The 16,929-nt window shown below is 45.6% G+C and overlaps 1 protein-coding gene across 1 annotated transcript in view; it reads right to left on the reverse strand.

Annotated features, from left to right (window-relative positions):
• PRKCH (protein kinase C eta) overlaps window positions 1–12,149 on the reverse strand; it is a 108,131-nt gene extending 95,982 nt beyond the window's left edge. Inside the window, exon 1 of the mRNA XM_031605318.2 lies at window positions 11,570–12,149. Coding sequence (XP_031461178.2) covers window positions 11,570–11,929 — 360 coding nt within the window. The 5' untranslated portion in view covers window positions 11,930–12,149. The remainder of the gene's footprint in view (window positions 1–11,569) is intronic.
• Window positions 12,150–16,929: the final 4,780 nt, after the last annotated feature.

Genomic DNA, 16,929 nt, shown 5'->3' on the forward strand with positions numbered 1-16,929 from the left:
GCCTTTGCTCACCTTGTTTTCATGTCCAAAACAGGAACAAGAGCTCCCAAAGTCTTAGGAAAAACCAGAAGTGATATTGCCTAAAAAGAGTGAGTACTGCATACCCAACTCTGAAGCAACTCTCTCTGGAGTAAGCTTTTTTATATATAGAAATAAATCCACTGACCTTGTATTAATCACAATAGCCCTTTCTCAATGCAAAGGGAAATGACAAACTTACACGGACGCACCAGACACCTCCTGAGACCACTTCCACAAAAGCTAAAACATGCAACAACTTGAATGATCTTTCCTTCTTTTAGAAGAACACTGCCCAATACCCTGCAGTTCAATTCTTGACAACAGAGGAATTCTAACCCTAAGATTCTTCTAAAAATTCTGAAGTTCTAAAGTTCTTAACTCTAAAACTTTCATCCATCAAGGCAGTGACTAGAGAGACAACAACCAGCCAAAGGGATTTCTCCTACATAGACACAGAGCTAAGTGAGAACTGAAATGAGCACACACACACATATATAGGCACTTCTACACCACGAGCATCAATGCCCTGCACTCCTGCAGGAGTGCAGCAGCCGGCCATTTTGAACCAATAAATAATTAACCAAGCTCTTCAGTAGACACTAAAAGGGAAAAGTCATTTTGGTATCAACGAGTGATTACAGTCCCCAGCCCCCCTTTTCCTGCGGACGTCAGCACCCTGCAGCACAGGCAGCAGAATGGACTCTGCTTTCACAGAGGTTTTGTCTCCAAAACCACAGCTCACAGCCCACTGCATCAGCTCGCTCTGCTTTTGGTTGACGCCTTCTTCACCACACAGGGCTGTGAAGCTGGGTGGGTGAGAAGCAGCAACATGAGCAGAGAATGCTCCACTTCTCCTGAGGCACAAGAGGACAAAACCCCACTGGGTACTCTCTTACATCTGCCCTGTATAAGCTGCCAGAGCTCTCAAGGCACAGCCTTGCTGGAAAAGAGGCTCTATCATGATTGAATGCAAAACTCATTCCTAGTCTGGGTGATTTTGCAAGCTTTCACCCAGATGACAAGGGTTTCACCATTAGCTAGTGCGTGAACATGTTTTGCCTAAAAGGGGCTGAGAGCCTTTCTATACGTGCAACATAGCCTGCACTGTAGATGTTTTATTCCTGAGCCCTCCAGACACTCCAGAATTAGTTTGCTCTGTTTCAACGTTGTCAATGCAAGACCACAACAGTTCCTAAGGATGCGGACATCAGAAACAGCACGTAACAATAAATGCAGGAGTCCCACCATCCTTCAGATAAAGCTGGAGGCCTTGGCCACAACCTCCACAGGTCTTGGACTTCCAAAACAAGCCACATTGTTTCTGCAGCCACACTGTCTATTTCCTTTTTCCATATTATACCTTCTTGCTTCCAAATGGAAAGGACGGGCTGGCAAGCACGGCTCCGCAACACAAGCAAGAGAACACGCGCTCCTGGGCTCACACCACAACTGCAAAGCAACAGCTTGCAAAGAAAGGTGAAGTATGTTTCTTCATAGAATCAAGAAGATGGGAGAGAACTTTCTATTACCTTTATTGGCAAGACGGGCTAAATGTTCCTTTATGTAATTATTGGAAAATGTGGTCAGAATGAGTTATTCTCGTTAAGTACTGATGGGCTTTATTCATGGGGGTAGATGGCTTATCTTAGCCTACGTGAGTTTCTAAACAGTTTTGCTCCAAGCCAAGAACAATACAAGCTTGTTGCTCGTATTGTAGCTGCTAAACCATCACAATTACATCTCACTACTTTAAGAAGACTTAATAAAACAGCATTTTTTATAGGGCAGATCTGTGAGCTGCCACATCATGAATTCCCTGCACAAAACGCTGAAAATTTTAAGGAAGGAAACCTGTTGGAAATGAGCCTAAAACCAGTGAGCAGTAAGTCACCCCTCTCACAAGCCCATCTTGTGAACTACTGTTGCGGGAACGTGCAAAGCTTCTACATTCTGATTCTTACTGTTATCTGCTTACTTTATAACAAAGAGATAACTTTAGGGGTCAATCGTGAAAAATGATGATAGCCAGCAGTGCTTCTAGAGAGCCCCGCTAGGAGGTGGCTGATGACCCCACGCATTTGACATCTCTGTACATTTTGTCCTAGATAAAACCTACAGCACGTTCCAACTTAGTCGCTTTCACAAGAAACCCTTCCATATATCAGGACCACACAGGGGCATCCTTCTTGCATGATTACTTTTGGTTTCACGCTTAGCAGCAAGCTGCCTTGCAGAATAAATTCTCATTGAATATATTAACGTTAGATGCCTCAGTCTGTGAATGACCTGGATAATAAAGTCATGGCACAGAAGCCAATTTTTTCTTCTATCTCAGAGCTCTATGAACACACTGTGCTCAGTAAATAATGTATAACCAGCCATCATAAATCTTTGTTGCATATAGAAAGAAAAGTATGCCCAGTTCTCCCAATTATGTTGGTGCAGAGCAGGCAGCATAGTTCCATCAACGCTATTGGAAATCACTGATGTAAACCCGGCAAGCAAAAGCAGAGGAGAACACTGGGCTTCTATTTGCTGAAATCCCACAAAAGATGCAGACACTTTGCAACTAACGAAAAAGGAGGAAGATGGTTTTCACTTAGTAATGCGTTATTTAGAATAGATACCTGAAAGAAGTGAGACACAGAGAAGAGATTAGTGTGACGGTCGGTAGCCCAATTTCTAACCTTCCCTCAACATACAAAAGATCATGGAATCAAAGAATGGCTTGGGTTGGAAGGGACCTCCAATCCCCCTGCCACATGCAGGGCCACCAACCTCCTTATCTAAAACTAGACCAGGCTGCCCAGGGTCTCATCCAACATGGCCTTGAACACCTTCAGAGATGTTCTGCTCTCTCTTCTCCAGATTTAAAGCATTTAAATCTAATGAGAACCAAAGGAGATGAGATACAGGAAAGCATTCAGTGAATCATCTCCCAGACAGCACCACTTAGATCATCACACTGCTCTCCTCAGTCCTGGGCAAAATCTGGACAAGCTGTATGGTCTTGTTTGCAAAGGGAAATAAATGCAGGGCAAATTAGAAATTCAAACAGGATGAGCTAGTCCTTTACCAGTTGTTCTTTATCTAGGAGTCCATCCTTATTCTGAATCAACTCAATGCAGAACTGAATATATTTAATGTTGGCTAGTCTGGATGCAGGGAAGTACTATGGAGATTAAATCACATGTACACAAGCCGACTTTAATACTATCAAAGACAGCAGATTGTTGCAACTGTTCTGTCAGATAAAAGCTCTCAGGAGTGCAGCCACCCCATGCTCATTTTCACAGACCTAGTAAACCTGTCACCTACCTTCCTGTTCAGGCTGCAGAGCCAGCCAGCTTCAGAGATCTGACACAATCCCAAATGATCCTTCTAACAGTGTATTTCTCTCTGTTTAACACCTACAGCACTCAGCACAGCTATGACTGGTTCTTAGTTGAATCTACTGAATAACTGCAAATATTTTCTATCCAAAAGCAATAAAGAAAGATTTGCAAACTAAGTCTCCTTCCGCTGCTTTAAGAGGTGTAAGATACAAAAGAAAATGGAGATGTATTATATGTACAGTTAAATTTACAAGTGACTTCTTGCTTACACGGCAGGATAAAATTGAATTTACTCATGAGAGAAACACAAAGTGCAGTACTAGGCCAGAATGGAGACTACAGAATGGCAAACCACCAAGAAAACAAAGAATCAAAGGAAAAACAGAAACCAAAGAACAGGCCAGAGAGAGGGCTAAAAAATCAAAGTGCCACAGAAGGGATGAGCTGCAATTTCAGATGAAATCAGACCAGCTGGCAGTCAAAATCCTGCCCTTGAGGATGGCTGGTGCTAAACACAGAAGAGAAAGGCAGGAAAAGCAGTGTTCAGCATGGAACTACCATCTCAAAACTCTAAACTCTTGGATGCACGCTGTCAGGTTATCTGTCAGTACAGTTCTTATTATCAGCTGTGATGTTCTTCGATAGGACAGATACACGTCCTGGTGCTCACATCCTCTTCCTCACTAGCCTGCATCAGAGAGGTTACAGGGCTCTGCTGATCTGCTAAGTGATTTTGTACTGCATATCATTTTACCTTAGAAAAAATAAAAATAAAAAGGCACAGCAGACATGCAGCACTTGTGTCCGGTATGGACATATTTTCCTTCCCTTCCTTCCTTTGACAGAAATACACGTATTGCAAGAAATTAAAAATAAATAAAAGGTCAAATGATTTCCACTAAGGCCTATGCCAGCATTGTCTTGCTGGTTAGAATAAAAATAAAATTAAAATTAAACATCTCTCCCACCTCACAAACTGCTGTCAGTTACCACCGCCCAACTTCTGCCTCTGTACCAGCACTCCTTCTCCTATCTGCTCAATGGAAGGAAACCTCCTGCAGAGCTGCCTCCCTACGGCTGACTCAGACACAGCTACCTAATGAAACTCCGTACTTAGGAAACTTAGTCGCTGTATGCCAAGAAAAAGGTTTTATGTAGTGTCATCTCCAGGTTCACGCTCCCCTCCCTTCTGCCAACATTTTTTTTGTGTTGGCAGAGCAGGTGGGTAGCTATACCTGTGTACTTGTACTCTGGCATGAGCTGCATCAGCCCGAAGGGCAGGTCCACACAGTGTAAAGGCACGCAGAAATGACTTGCACACAGTGTCAAGGGAGGTTAGCAGAAAAGCCAAACTCTTGTCACAAACAGGTCTCACATTTAGCCCTGCAGTGGGGCTCACAGACTTCTAGCTGGTCTTCATCTGTTTACAAGGCTGTCCTCAGAGACACAACCTGTGTGCCACTGAGACCTGGCACACACACACTGCACAGACCAGGCACTCCCAGCTGCAGTGGATGCCACGAGGTTTGCAGGCCTCTGGGCAGCTTGAAGGTCAGGTGAGCCTCTGCTTAATGCCTCTGGCCTAGAGCAGCAGGAGCACCCAAAGCCTCACAAGGGCAATGCAGAAGCCATTTTTCCCATCACCTTGGGCCCAGCACAGATTTTAACGCAACTAAACTCGGCTTTTACCTGTTCATGGACTTGTGTAATCACAGAATCACTAAGGTTGGAAAAGACCTCCAAGATCACCAAGTCCACCCCCACCATGCCCACTGCCCACATCCGTCAGTGCCACGTCTCCATGGTTCTTGAGCACTTCCAGGGACGGTGATCCCCCCTGGGCAGCTGTGCCAGCTCACTGCACTGCCTTTAGAGATAGCACAGGATGGTTTCCTCAGCAATTGACTCCACTGAGTGATCAGAACATTTCATGACGTCAAAGAATAATAATAATAAAAAAAAAAAAGGCACTGCAGAAATTTATGCCATTTGTCTGGCTAACTCTAAGCGGCTGAGCAACATTAATTGTATGCTTCAGGAGGCACTTTGTTTTGGATGTGCATTTGCTATCTCTGATATAATTAGAAAAGAAGCCTTTCCCTCATAATCAGACATGGCTCCTGGTACCAACCGAGGGCAATGTCTTAGGAGAAGAACAAATGCTGATGGGCTGCGGGGTGACTGCCTTCAGGACACCAAGCCAGGTATTCCCCAGGGCTCCAGACTGCTTCACTACAGCCACACAGGCAGCACAGGGGTGGAATAAGCAAACAAAAAAAAAATTGCTCACTGTCTCCAGAAGAAATGAAGCCTACAGTATGGTTTGACATATATTAACTGCATGCCTAAATAGGGTGAGATGTTGCAGGCAAGAAGGTGTGATGCCTGACACAGGATCCTTTACAAAAGCTGCCAGCAACAATTCTGCTCGTCTTCCCCCTCCTCCCCTCCTCACTGTTACATAAGAGGTCCTGACTTCTTGATTGTATTAGCAAAGCACAATAGCTACAATCATCCTAAAACATCAAAGGAATTTTTAAAAGCTGCAAAGGAAGGGTGGGAGTCTTACTCAGTTCAGTAAGGGACATGCTTTCATGGTGAACTACACTGTAAACCCGTAGACTTTTTAACCGCATTTCAACAGCTTGAACGGCCCCCTTGACAGTATCTTCTGTGGAGGTTACTGCCTATAAGCTCAAAATGGCTAGGAACCAAGTCATTAGCCAGAAAATACTCAAAACAGAAAGCCTTGGACGGCCTGGATGAAACACATTTTAACAAAAAGACCTGTGGTAAAAACTAAAAATAAAAGCAAGCAAAGAGGCTGAGCTCCCCCCACCAGTGCAAGCAGCGGGGGCCACACAGAGCACAGCTGGGCCAGAAGCTTCCTGTGGTGCTCAGCGTGCTCATGCTGCAGTCCCAGCCTCATTTCTCCGCCTCCACAAGTGGCCCTGCACCCAGCCCATCACTAGCAAGGGCTCCAGTAAACAGCCCCAGAAAGCCTTGAGTGATAGGAAGGCATGAGCTCCCAGCCAGCACTACAGGGCAGGAAGGCAGGCTCCTCTCTGGTGCTCCCAGAACCTTTCCCAACTCCAGCCATGGCAGCAACAGGCACCTGGCTGAACAGTGGAGAGAACTCAGTGTCCTGCTGTATCCAACACAATTCAGGGCATGAATGCCAGTCCCACAGACACATGCTGGCATCCTACTGACTCCCATCACTTGAAAGTGGATTTTCTCATGGTTTGAATCATAGAATCACAAGGTTGGAAACAACCTATAAGATCATCTAGTCCAACCGTCTTCTCCTTACCATTGCTGCCTCAATCTACTAAACCATATCTTGTAGCTCCTCATCCACTGACCAAACCATTCCAGCCTCAGACTTCCTTAAGTGAAAAGAAACAAAACAAAATTAAAAAAAAAAAATCAAGCAAAATGCCTTTATTCTCCAAGGATGCTCAGACAGGCCTTTTCCTAGGAAGGACCATGTCAATGAGAGAAATAACAGAGTAGCTCTTTTCAATCTCTGATGCTGAAACAGAGCAGCAAGCATGCAGCCCACCACAATACAGTCAGCTCTGCGCTCTCTCACCTGCCATGCTCAGCAAAGCCGATCACAACACAAGCCAGGATTATATAACCACCTGACAAATAGCAACCATTTTTGTTTCTTTCTATTTTGCAACTTTCGTTTCAGGCTGCAAGGTATGTTCAGGTAGCCCCGTGCACTGGACTGGTGTTTTGAGGAGTTTGTCCATACACACAGAGTACAGCTTATCTGTCAAAAGAAAGAGACAAAGATGAAATCCTGATAGCTTTCAAGAACTACCTTCTTGTGATGGACTGTTCCCATTCAACAGCGTAACTGCCTATCAGTAATAACAATTACAGACACAACTTAAGACTTAACACAAAAAGGGGATGGAGCTTACTTTACTCAAGCCTACTTTGCTATTTATGTGCAGCACAACTGTCAGAGATCTCCACTGTGTGCACGGAAACGGGGAATCACACAAACGAAATGCTGCTCCTCTTTGTACCCGTGGATGGAGAAACCATTTATGCCAGCTCTGCAAGATGCTGTCCATCCCACAGATGAGCACAGGCTGACACAGACAGGTAAGAAGCACAATCCTCTTTTTGAACTCACACAGCCTCTTTTGACATTCTGCTCAGCAGTTGCATTATTCTCACAAATCTCCATTTCAAGCAAGCCCTCAGAAAATTCAGAGTCCACATACATCACAAATACTCTGTTGGCGACTATAAAATACTTTGGCTTCCTAATGCCAGTTTTGTCCATCTGGAGAACACTGCAGCAAAGTGGGAGCTGGAAATCACAGGAAAGAGTACAGCCAGAGGAGTTTGGGTTAAGCAATGGATGGGGATTATTTGTTTTAATCTCTTCCTGCAAACAAATCTAGCTGCTCTCATATGAGCACATGGGAACAAACTCATCAGGAAGTCGCAATTGGCTCATTAATCTAATAGTCCATCTGTTATCTAATTTCCTTCAGTATACTGTGATAATTTGCTATTTCAAGACTGAGTCACAGAAGGTTTAATTTTAACTCCCTGTTCGAGTGCTAGAAATTACACATCTACCCACAGACCAACCATATCTACAGTCATAATTAAATCATTCCCAATGCCTTTCAATATCTTTTGTAAATAGTGCCTCTCCAAGCTCAAAAACGAGTTCAGCTACTACATAAACCTCATAGGAGTAACTCTGCATATTGTAAACCTCTCTTTCAATTACAACTCAGTACTACAAATGATCTGTTGTCTCACTGATATTTCCTACACTGTACTTGGAGACAGTTAAAAGAGGAGAAATTACCTTCCAAAGGAGTAAAAAGATCTTATTACACACAAAATTAAATAAATGCTTGAAAAAGAAGTTAAACTCCTGCTGTAAATCATGACTTCACCTCTTACAGACAGTAACCAGTTGAATTCTCTACCTCTTTGCACCTGGCAGGGTCATGTGCACCTGTGTAAAATGCTACCATTCAGGTTTGCACCATTTCACACCCATTCATCCACAGGAAAACGCCTACCTAAAAGAAGAGTACCAGCGAGACGGCCGCTGGTTTCAGCTGCATCAAAGCCTGCTCAAGGAAGGATGGCATTTAGCTGACAATACTCATAAAAACTACTATCTGTCATCCGACCTGTAAATGTAAAATAAGAGGAAAGGGACAGCAGGGTCTTGAAGCTAATAAGCCCTTATAGATTCAATTAGCGTGAAGTTTGTCTAACGTGTTTGACAGCTAACATGAAGATTAAAAAATATATATTCTGTGGTAATTTGTTTAATAGAAAAACTTCAGAAAACAATCCAAACGGTGAGAAGAAAAAGGCAGTTTATAAACAGCCTCCAGAACGTGGATTTTAATTCAAAGTATGACCACGGCACCCCGTCCAGTACTGAGTGGGATGACTCAGGTATTACCCAGGAGACGATTCATGCCCATACACTGACTCATCTGCATAAATGGTTGGGGTGATAATTGCAGTGATGTACCTGCAAGTCACCAGGGAAGCACCAAGGCTTACACACGGATTCCTCCTGCTTCTCTGTGACACTTCCTATAGCTCTAACAAAGAGGTGGTGACGAATGCCATAACCAATCACTTATTTCCCCTACAGAAGAAAACACACACAGTGATTAACAGAAGAACAAGAACATGAGGGCTCACACCAAACTCAGGCAGTACGTGAACTGGAGGACTATCCCAGGTAGTCTCCAGCTGCCTCCTGCTACCCTCTCTATTTCTCCAGCTGCCCTGAACTGCGTGGTTGTATCAAAGCAAGTGCATTCATTCACCAATATATCCTTGTCCTTGCAACTTCCTGAAAAGTGAACGTAAACACTGCATTTCAAGTCAAAACAGAAGAAAAAAGAAAAAATATATTCTTTTCTTCCCTCCCAGATTTCCTATATTATCAATTCAAACTTCTTACCAGCTCTGCTCTGCCTTCAGTTCCCTATCAGGATACCTAATGATTCTGGGATGCTCAACCCCCAGGGTATTCCTTATCACTGTTTCTCAATCATTTTGTACTGAAGGACTACACAACTTCAGGGGGAAAAAAAAAATCTAACTGCTATCACAGTGATTTTTACGTGCAGCTAAGTATAAGCCAGGTTAAACTCTCACCAGTTTTCCCCTCACTTCATTTTTCTCCTTCCTTGCCTGTATCAGCATACATGCTTTTGTTTAGGAGTTGGAAGAAGAGCACTGTGAGGGATTTCAGCGTGGAGATGATGCAAATCATCTATAGAACCTCTGTGGTGCCTTTCCTCATGCCAGTAGCTCATGGACCTTGTGCTCGTACAGAGCAGCACTTCCTATCCTTCAGACTGCACAAAACCCAGTGACAGCCTTGCTGGATTTATCAAGACATATTAAATTATCATGGCAAGACGCTGTTCCCACTGTCATCATGCAATCCTGGCTGCACGCTATACGAGAAGCTAACAGAGCACGTCAGTAGGGATGGGAAGAGAAAGGGACAGAAGACAAACAGTTGCTCACCCTGCCCATTAAATCCTCCCCAGCTGTACTTTTTAGATGATAACTGGAAGGACAGAAGCAGCTCTTCATCTCTGTCTGTGTGCCCAGATAAACCACAGAATGATGTAAACTGACGTTTAATGTACTGACTTTCCACCCCACTGCACCTCTCAATGATGCAGGAGTTCACAGGACATGCACCCATCCAACTTTTCCCCTCCCCAAACACCAAATGAGAACTTGAAACTGCTTGGCTGGCCATATACTGCACCCGTCCTAAAAAGCAGCATCTAGGGAATGTGTAGATGGAAAGAAGCAGTGAACCTCCAGATATCTGTGCATCTACATCACAGGCAATGTCACTATAGGCATTCTGGTAGTGTAAATAAGGCCACCACCCCACAACAGGGTGCCCAAACCCACCACACTCAGTACCCAGCACACCAAGGAGCTAAGGGCTCTCTCAACAGCAAATAGGAAACACTCCCAACAAATCAAACAGGAAGAAAACCCTCAAAACCACAACCTTATATCCCGAGTGCTGCCTTTGCTCAGTCCCACAGGCTGTCCATACATAACCTTGTTTTATCACAAGTCACAGGGACAGCTTCTTTCCAGCTGCATAACGTGGGAAACTCAGTGTGCGCCCACTGGGCTAAAGAAGAAAATAACAAACAGCACCAACATAGGTCTATTAAATGCTCTTGCAACTGGTCTGTATTTCCCTGCAGTCACCCCAGAGATGGAGCTTCACACCTTAATCACGGGCAGTGGCTCAGAACTGAAAGCACCAGCACTGTCCCAGCCATAGCATGCAGATACCTATCAGCTCTCTGCTATCAGCTCTTCCTCCCTGTCTGATTTTATTGTAGTGGTTACCTGACCACGTGAGCTGAGCTTCCTGGTCTCTCAGTGCTAATACCTGTATTAACTTTAGCAATTCTGAGTTTTTTCTGCACACTCTCTGCCCAGAAAGCAGATATATATTTATTTTAATCTAAAGACTTACAAGCAACTACAGTTGGAATCAATACATTCATTTCCTCCTGCTCTGAAGTGCAAGAAACAAAGGCATAACTTTAGAGCCTGTCCTACCCCTCTCACTCACCATTATGACTAAAACATAACTGAGTTCTCTGGGCTGGATATAAGTGATGTGGAAATAACCTAAAATTAACCTTAAGTGAAACCATGCTCAAGCAGTGCAGCGATGTACATAACACATGCAGGACGGGTCCTGCTGTTCTGCTAAAAAGACACACGGCAAACAATTGCGCAAGCAGGTGCAGATCTCAGTACAAATACATCCATCCGAGCATGCATGCTTCCATGTCCTTGTGTGCTCAGCAGTGAGGGAAGGAAGGCATGCAACCCTGTGAGTGCAGGTGTACTCTGCTGCTACATACAAGGCTCTTCAAGAGACTGCACAGCACTCAGCTGCAAAGCTGAGCCTTCACAGAATCACAGAATCACAGAATCACAGAATGACCTGCTGAGACTGCGGTCCCCAAACGCATCAGTTTCCAGCTGTCACCACGTATCCATCCCCTTCAGTCCAGCACCAACGCGAGGAGATGCACGACGGCACTCCTGCACGCACACCGCGCCGCGTGCATCTGCAGCACAGGCGTGCAAGGACAAGCCCCGTTCTGCCTCCATTCATTCGCAGGAGCCCAGCTACTCACCCAGCCCTCGAAGCTGTCGCTGTGGCCCGCCGAGCGCAGGAGGTCCTGGAAGTGCAAGGTGCAGTTGGCCACGAAGTCATCGTAGCCGATGGGGGTGTCGTGGAAGACGGACAGCTCGATCTGATGGCCGTCGGTCACCGTGGCGGAGAACTCCTCGTTGTACGTGGGCTTGTTGGTCTTCTGCTTGGTGCTGGTCTGCCCGACGCGCACCTGATCCACGCTGACCGTCACGTAGGGGTCCAGCAGCTGGTAGCCCTTACGGAACAACGAGTGGCGGAGGGACCAGCGGGTTGGCTGCAGCCCCACAGCCTCGCCGATCCGCACCTTCAGGTACCCGTTGAACTTCATGGTTCCGGACATGGCCACCCCCCGGGGGCGCCCAGGAGTCCGGACGACAACCGGAGCCGCGTCCCGTCTCGTCCCGTCCTGTCCCGCCTCGCCTGCTCAGGGGGCCGGGCGGCAGCGGAGCAGCTTCCCCCGAGCCATGCCGCGACCCCGCAGCCCGCGCACCGCCCACCTCCCGCGGCTGCGGCTGGCCGCTCCGCCCGGCGCGGGGCTCCGCTCGGCTCTGCGCGGCGCGGACACCTGGAGTGTGGGACGGCGGCGGGAGGGGAGGAGCCGGCAGCCCGAGACGGGAGGGCGGGCCCGGGGTGGGAGGGTGAATTCTTCACCGTGAGGGCGGTGAGGCGCTGGAACGGGTTGCTTAGGGAGCTGTGGGTGTCTCATCGCCAGAGGTGCCCAAGGCCATGGATGGGGCCCTGGCAGCCTGAGCCGGGGGTCCGCCAGCCTACAGCAGGGACTGGAAGTAGATATCTCTAAGGTCCGTCCACACAAAACCGTCCTAAGATTCTATGAAATGCTGTGTTTAAGAAGGGAAATGCATACAGCAAATACAAAGAAATGTTGCTTCTGCTATTGCAAAGTTTACAGTTACAACCTCGTCTTTTGGGGTTAGCTGCGTGTGATTAACATTTTTGGCACTCCGTGCGCAGGGTTTGTTTTGGGGTGGATTTCTTTCTGGTTTCTGCATGCAGTTAATAAAAGTCGGAATTAAATGCACTTAATTACGTTCCAAATTTCAGAACGTGAAGCAGGTTGGGGAACTGCAATATCCTCCCTTCCACTGCTACTGCTCAGCCCACCCCACCTGCACGATGCTGTGAGCTTAGCAGCAGCAGGTGTGGTGACACAATGGTCCCACCTGGCTAAGAATACAAAGCATGGCAGTGGCCATCCTGCTGGGTCCACAAGGGTCGTGGACCTCAGGCACTAAATAGACATGGGGGCATCTCTGCAATGCCCTCAGCTGGGATTTTACTGAAGGAGAGATACGGACCTGTTGGAGCACATCCAGAGGAGGATGACAAAAATGCTTCAAGGGATGGAATACCTCCCTTTGAGGACAGGCTGAGTGAGCTGGGGCTGTGCAGCATGGAGAAGAGAAAGCTCCAGGGAGATCTGAGAGTAACCCTTCACAGTAATTAACAGGGGGCTGTAAGAAAGAAAGGGACAGACTTTTTAGCAGGGGCTGTTTTGATAGGACAAGGAAAAATAATTTCAAACTAAAAGAAGGGAGCTTTGGACTGGATATAAGGAAAACATTATTTTATGGTAAGAGTAGTGCAGTACTGGCACAAGTTGCCCAGAGAGGTGGTGGTTGTCCCATCCCTGCTGACACCCAAGGTCAGGCTGGATGAATCTCTGAGCACCTGATGGAGCTGAGGGGGTCCCTGTTCATTGCAGGGGGGTTGGACCAGATGGCCTTTAAGGGTCCCTTCCAACTCAGTTGATTCTATGATTCTATGAACTGCTTTCCTCATTTCCCATTGCCCTGACTCCTCCTGGCTGCCCTTAGCCCAGCAAGCTCTTTTCCTGTAAATGAACTCCTTTCTCACGGCCGCTCTGTGCAACCAAAGCTGTCCTGAACAACTGTGAAGTTAACATCCTTCCTCTTCTACCTTCTCATTTTGTTAAACTCATCACTGCTCCTCTCCCATCTTCCTGCTGTCTTCCATGCGTGTTTCTTTTCGTTTTTATTTTCTTTCACAGTTCCAGACTATTGCTCTGCCCTCAGCTCTTCACCTTTCACATTCTGTGCGAATGATGGTTTCCCACTCTGTTTTCTCCTTGCCCTTTTCTCCTTCCAGACGTTTCATATTTCAGAGGAGACTCCCGTCTCCCTCCTCGGGACAGAGCAGGTGGAACAGGTTCAGTCATGGGATCATTCCTCACGTGGAGGCAACAGTTCTGCCAGGAAGACTTGTAGATCCTTAAAATCAGACTTCTGACATGTGGCTTTGTGAGGCTTTTGAGTTCTGTGATCTGTGGCGATTAGTTGAAGATAAGAAGCGTGAAGAATTCTTGAGCTTGGTTGTGTCTAACCTTAGAAATTGCCAGACTGATGATATCCAGACACTACGGGGCCCAGGAGCTTGCTGTCAGCAGAGGCCAACCCCAGTTTAGTTTCTTGGTATTCACTGCTACTCTTCTTATGACACCGTAAAATACAAAGTCTCCTCATTTGCCTTCTCAAGAGCATCACTGTCATTTTGCACTTTGATCTCCCCTATCTTTCTGAGCCATGAACTGTCCCTTGGAATCCATGAGTCTGGACAGATCCTGTTCTGAGCTGGATGATCAAATCTCAGTTCTTACAGAACTCTCTGTAATGGCTGCAGACAGAATGTAAAGACAGACAGAACTTTAAAGTGCACCTAAAGTACAGCCTGAATGTCCGCAGGATGAGGCTGAATCACATCAGCTGAAGTTCTTTGTGCTCTGCAGTTTCATATATAATAGATGTAGGAAATGGGACATAACTTCTTCTGTACAGTTGTGTGTTGGGTGTTGGATTCTCATGTGATAACATGATTCCTGGAGCTGGATCTTTAAAAATAAAGAAAAAAAGAGAAAAAACTGTAAAACTTACGGAAAAAAAAGAGTTGAACTGTAGTGATATGTTGTCCCGATTTGCAGCAGTACCTGTTGCCATCCAGTTTTCCATTGGAGGAAAAATAAATCCTGTGCAATCCTATGATGTGGGCCTAATTAATTTTGTTTATCCACTTGAGCCAGGCTGGAACAGATCATCTCAAACATCATCTGAAGCCACCCCTGCTCTGAATCCCCAGCCAAAGTCCAAACGTCTGGTTCTCAAAGAGAACTGGCCAGTGACATGAAGGCAGAGCATGCCCTGCCTGCTCTCCAGACATCCAAGCAGCAGGAAAACATCCACAGTTCCGTATTTTCTTCCAAGAATCCCAACAATCATGAACACAGTGACCCTGCAAGGCTGAATGCAGCAGCACCATCTGGTGATGGCTGCACTGAACCTCCACACACAGCTCTCAGTGCCAGGCAGGAGCTGAGGTGTCTGCAGAAGCATGGATTCTCTCCTCATCCCTGGCAGGAGCTTGGAAAACTGGCTCCAGGCAGGGCAAGTTGATTCATTTTGTGCCCTACAAGTGTGCAGGGAGGCTGAGCCCTTCCTGGCTCTTCCTGCCCAGCTGCGTGGTTTCCTGAGCGGTCGGATGATGACACATAGTTGTTCCCAAAAAGGGCTGTGAAGAGTGCACGGATGTCCTGGTGCTGTGCCCGAGCAGCAGGATGGCAGGCAGCATGCAATAACAGCAAACACAGAATAAAGCACAAGCTGAGTAATGGGCAAAAGACAGAATAAACCAACAGGGAATGGGCACTCTTAGTAAACTTTTACCATTCCAGAAGATTTTAGAGCAGTAGAGGAAAACCCCTTGGGGAAAAACAAAACAAAACAAAGAAAAAAAAAAAATAAAACAGCTTAGTGCTCACTGATTATCAAAGAGACAAATAATTAGTAATTATTAGGAAAAACTGCAAGCAAAACCACCACTTGGGCACTGTACAGATGATATATCCATACAACTGATACTGAGCACAACTCTGTTTCTTTCAGTCTGAAGAAGTATAAAGTAGAATCTGGAAAGGCACAAAAAAAGATGGCAGAGGTGATCAGAGGCATGAAACGGGGCTGTGGAGGGAGGCAGAGGGACTGGCGGACTTGTGATTTCTCAGTCTGGGAAAGAATGACTGCAGGGGAACATGTTAGAAAGATCTGTACAATCATAAACCACACAAACCGGATGAATGGGGAAGGATTTTTCATTTTCTCCAGCTTAAGATCTAAGGGGCACTTGCTGAAATTATGAAATAGCAGGTTTAAAACGTACAGAAGCAAACACCTTTTCACACTGTCTATAGATCCAGTATAGAATCCATTGCCAAGAATGGAGGCCAGAAACATAAACAGCCTTGTTAAGGGGCTAGACATTTATAGAGGATGGACTCAATGTGGTTACTGACCAGGAGACAAATCCTGGCTCAAGAAGTCCTTTGACCACAAATTGGCAGCTGGGAGACTCGACAGAGCAAGGAACACTCTGTTTCTCTTATTTCTTATCCCTTTCTGCTTCAGCATCTTATTTCTTACTCTGAAGCCTCCATTACTGGCCACTCTATGGAACAGTACAGCTGAAGTAGGATGGAGGGAATGAGTAATCCTGTTCTGATGTTCCCCTTGACTGTAATTTCCATATCTATGTGAGAAAACTCAGGAAAGACACTTCTTGAGACTGGCTTAATCACCACTCCTGCAGATAAGCAAAGGGCCAAAGAAAGGACCAACTCCCTGAGATGACTCTTGCATTCTTCCTTCAGGTCACAGTAACCTTAAGGATAAGTTTATGGAAGGTCTCTCTTGTGATTTTGGTACCCTATCTGGAAAACTTGCAATTTGGCTTTGCAAGCAAAGCTTATGATTCAAGTTTATGATTTAGGCCTGGACTCGTTTCACACTGCAGTTACACACAAATTAAAGCCCATTCATGCATCATGTAAAAACCTCCACTTCCTTTTCCCTAGCAAAATGTGCAGTATTCTCTTCACTAGTAACCTGTAATTCTCTAATAATTTGGTATCGTCCCCATCTGGCAAGTCAAGGGCAAATGCTTGGACTACTCCACTTGAAATGTCTAACAAACACTGGTTACATTCAGAAGTGAGTCTGTAAAGTGATGGAAAAACCTTGGCTTTCACAACCACCATAGCAAAAACACTGCTGACATCTCTTGTAAATGGAACTGCAGTTAAATACATTTTAAGAACACCAAAAGTAAAAGAGCTGTAGAGGCTTGTGAAGCAGGAACTAACTCTCTTTGGTTCCCCTATTAATTTTAGTCTATTTATACAACTTCTCTTTTATAGTTGTTGTTTTTTTTGTTTTTTGTTTTTTTCTATAAGAGTGCTTGTTAAACTTCTAAATAATGACAGCTGCTAAAAACTGAATATCCCATCTGTGGAATCATTTGTGGTCTGGGGAAAAA

The sequence above is a fragment of the Phasianus colchicus genome, chromosome 5, assembly GCF_987193195.1.
Source record: "Phasianus colchicus chromosome 5, bPhaCol1.hap1.1, whole genome shotgun sequence".
NCBI lineage: Eukaryota > Metazoa > Chordata > Aves > Galliformes > Phasianidae > Phasianus > Phasianus colchicus.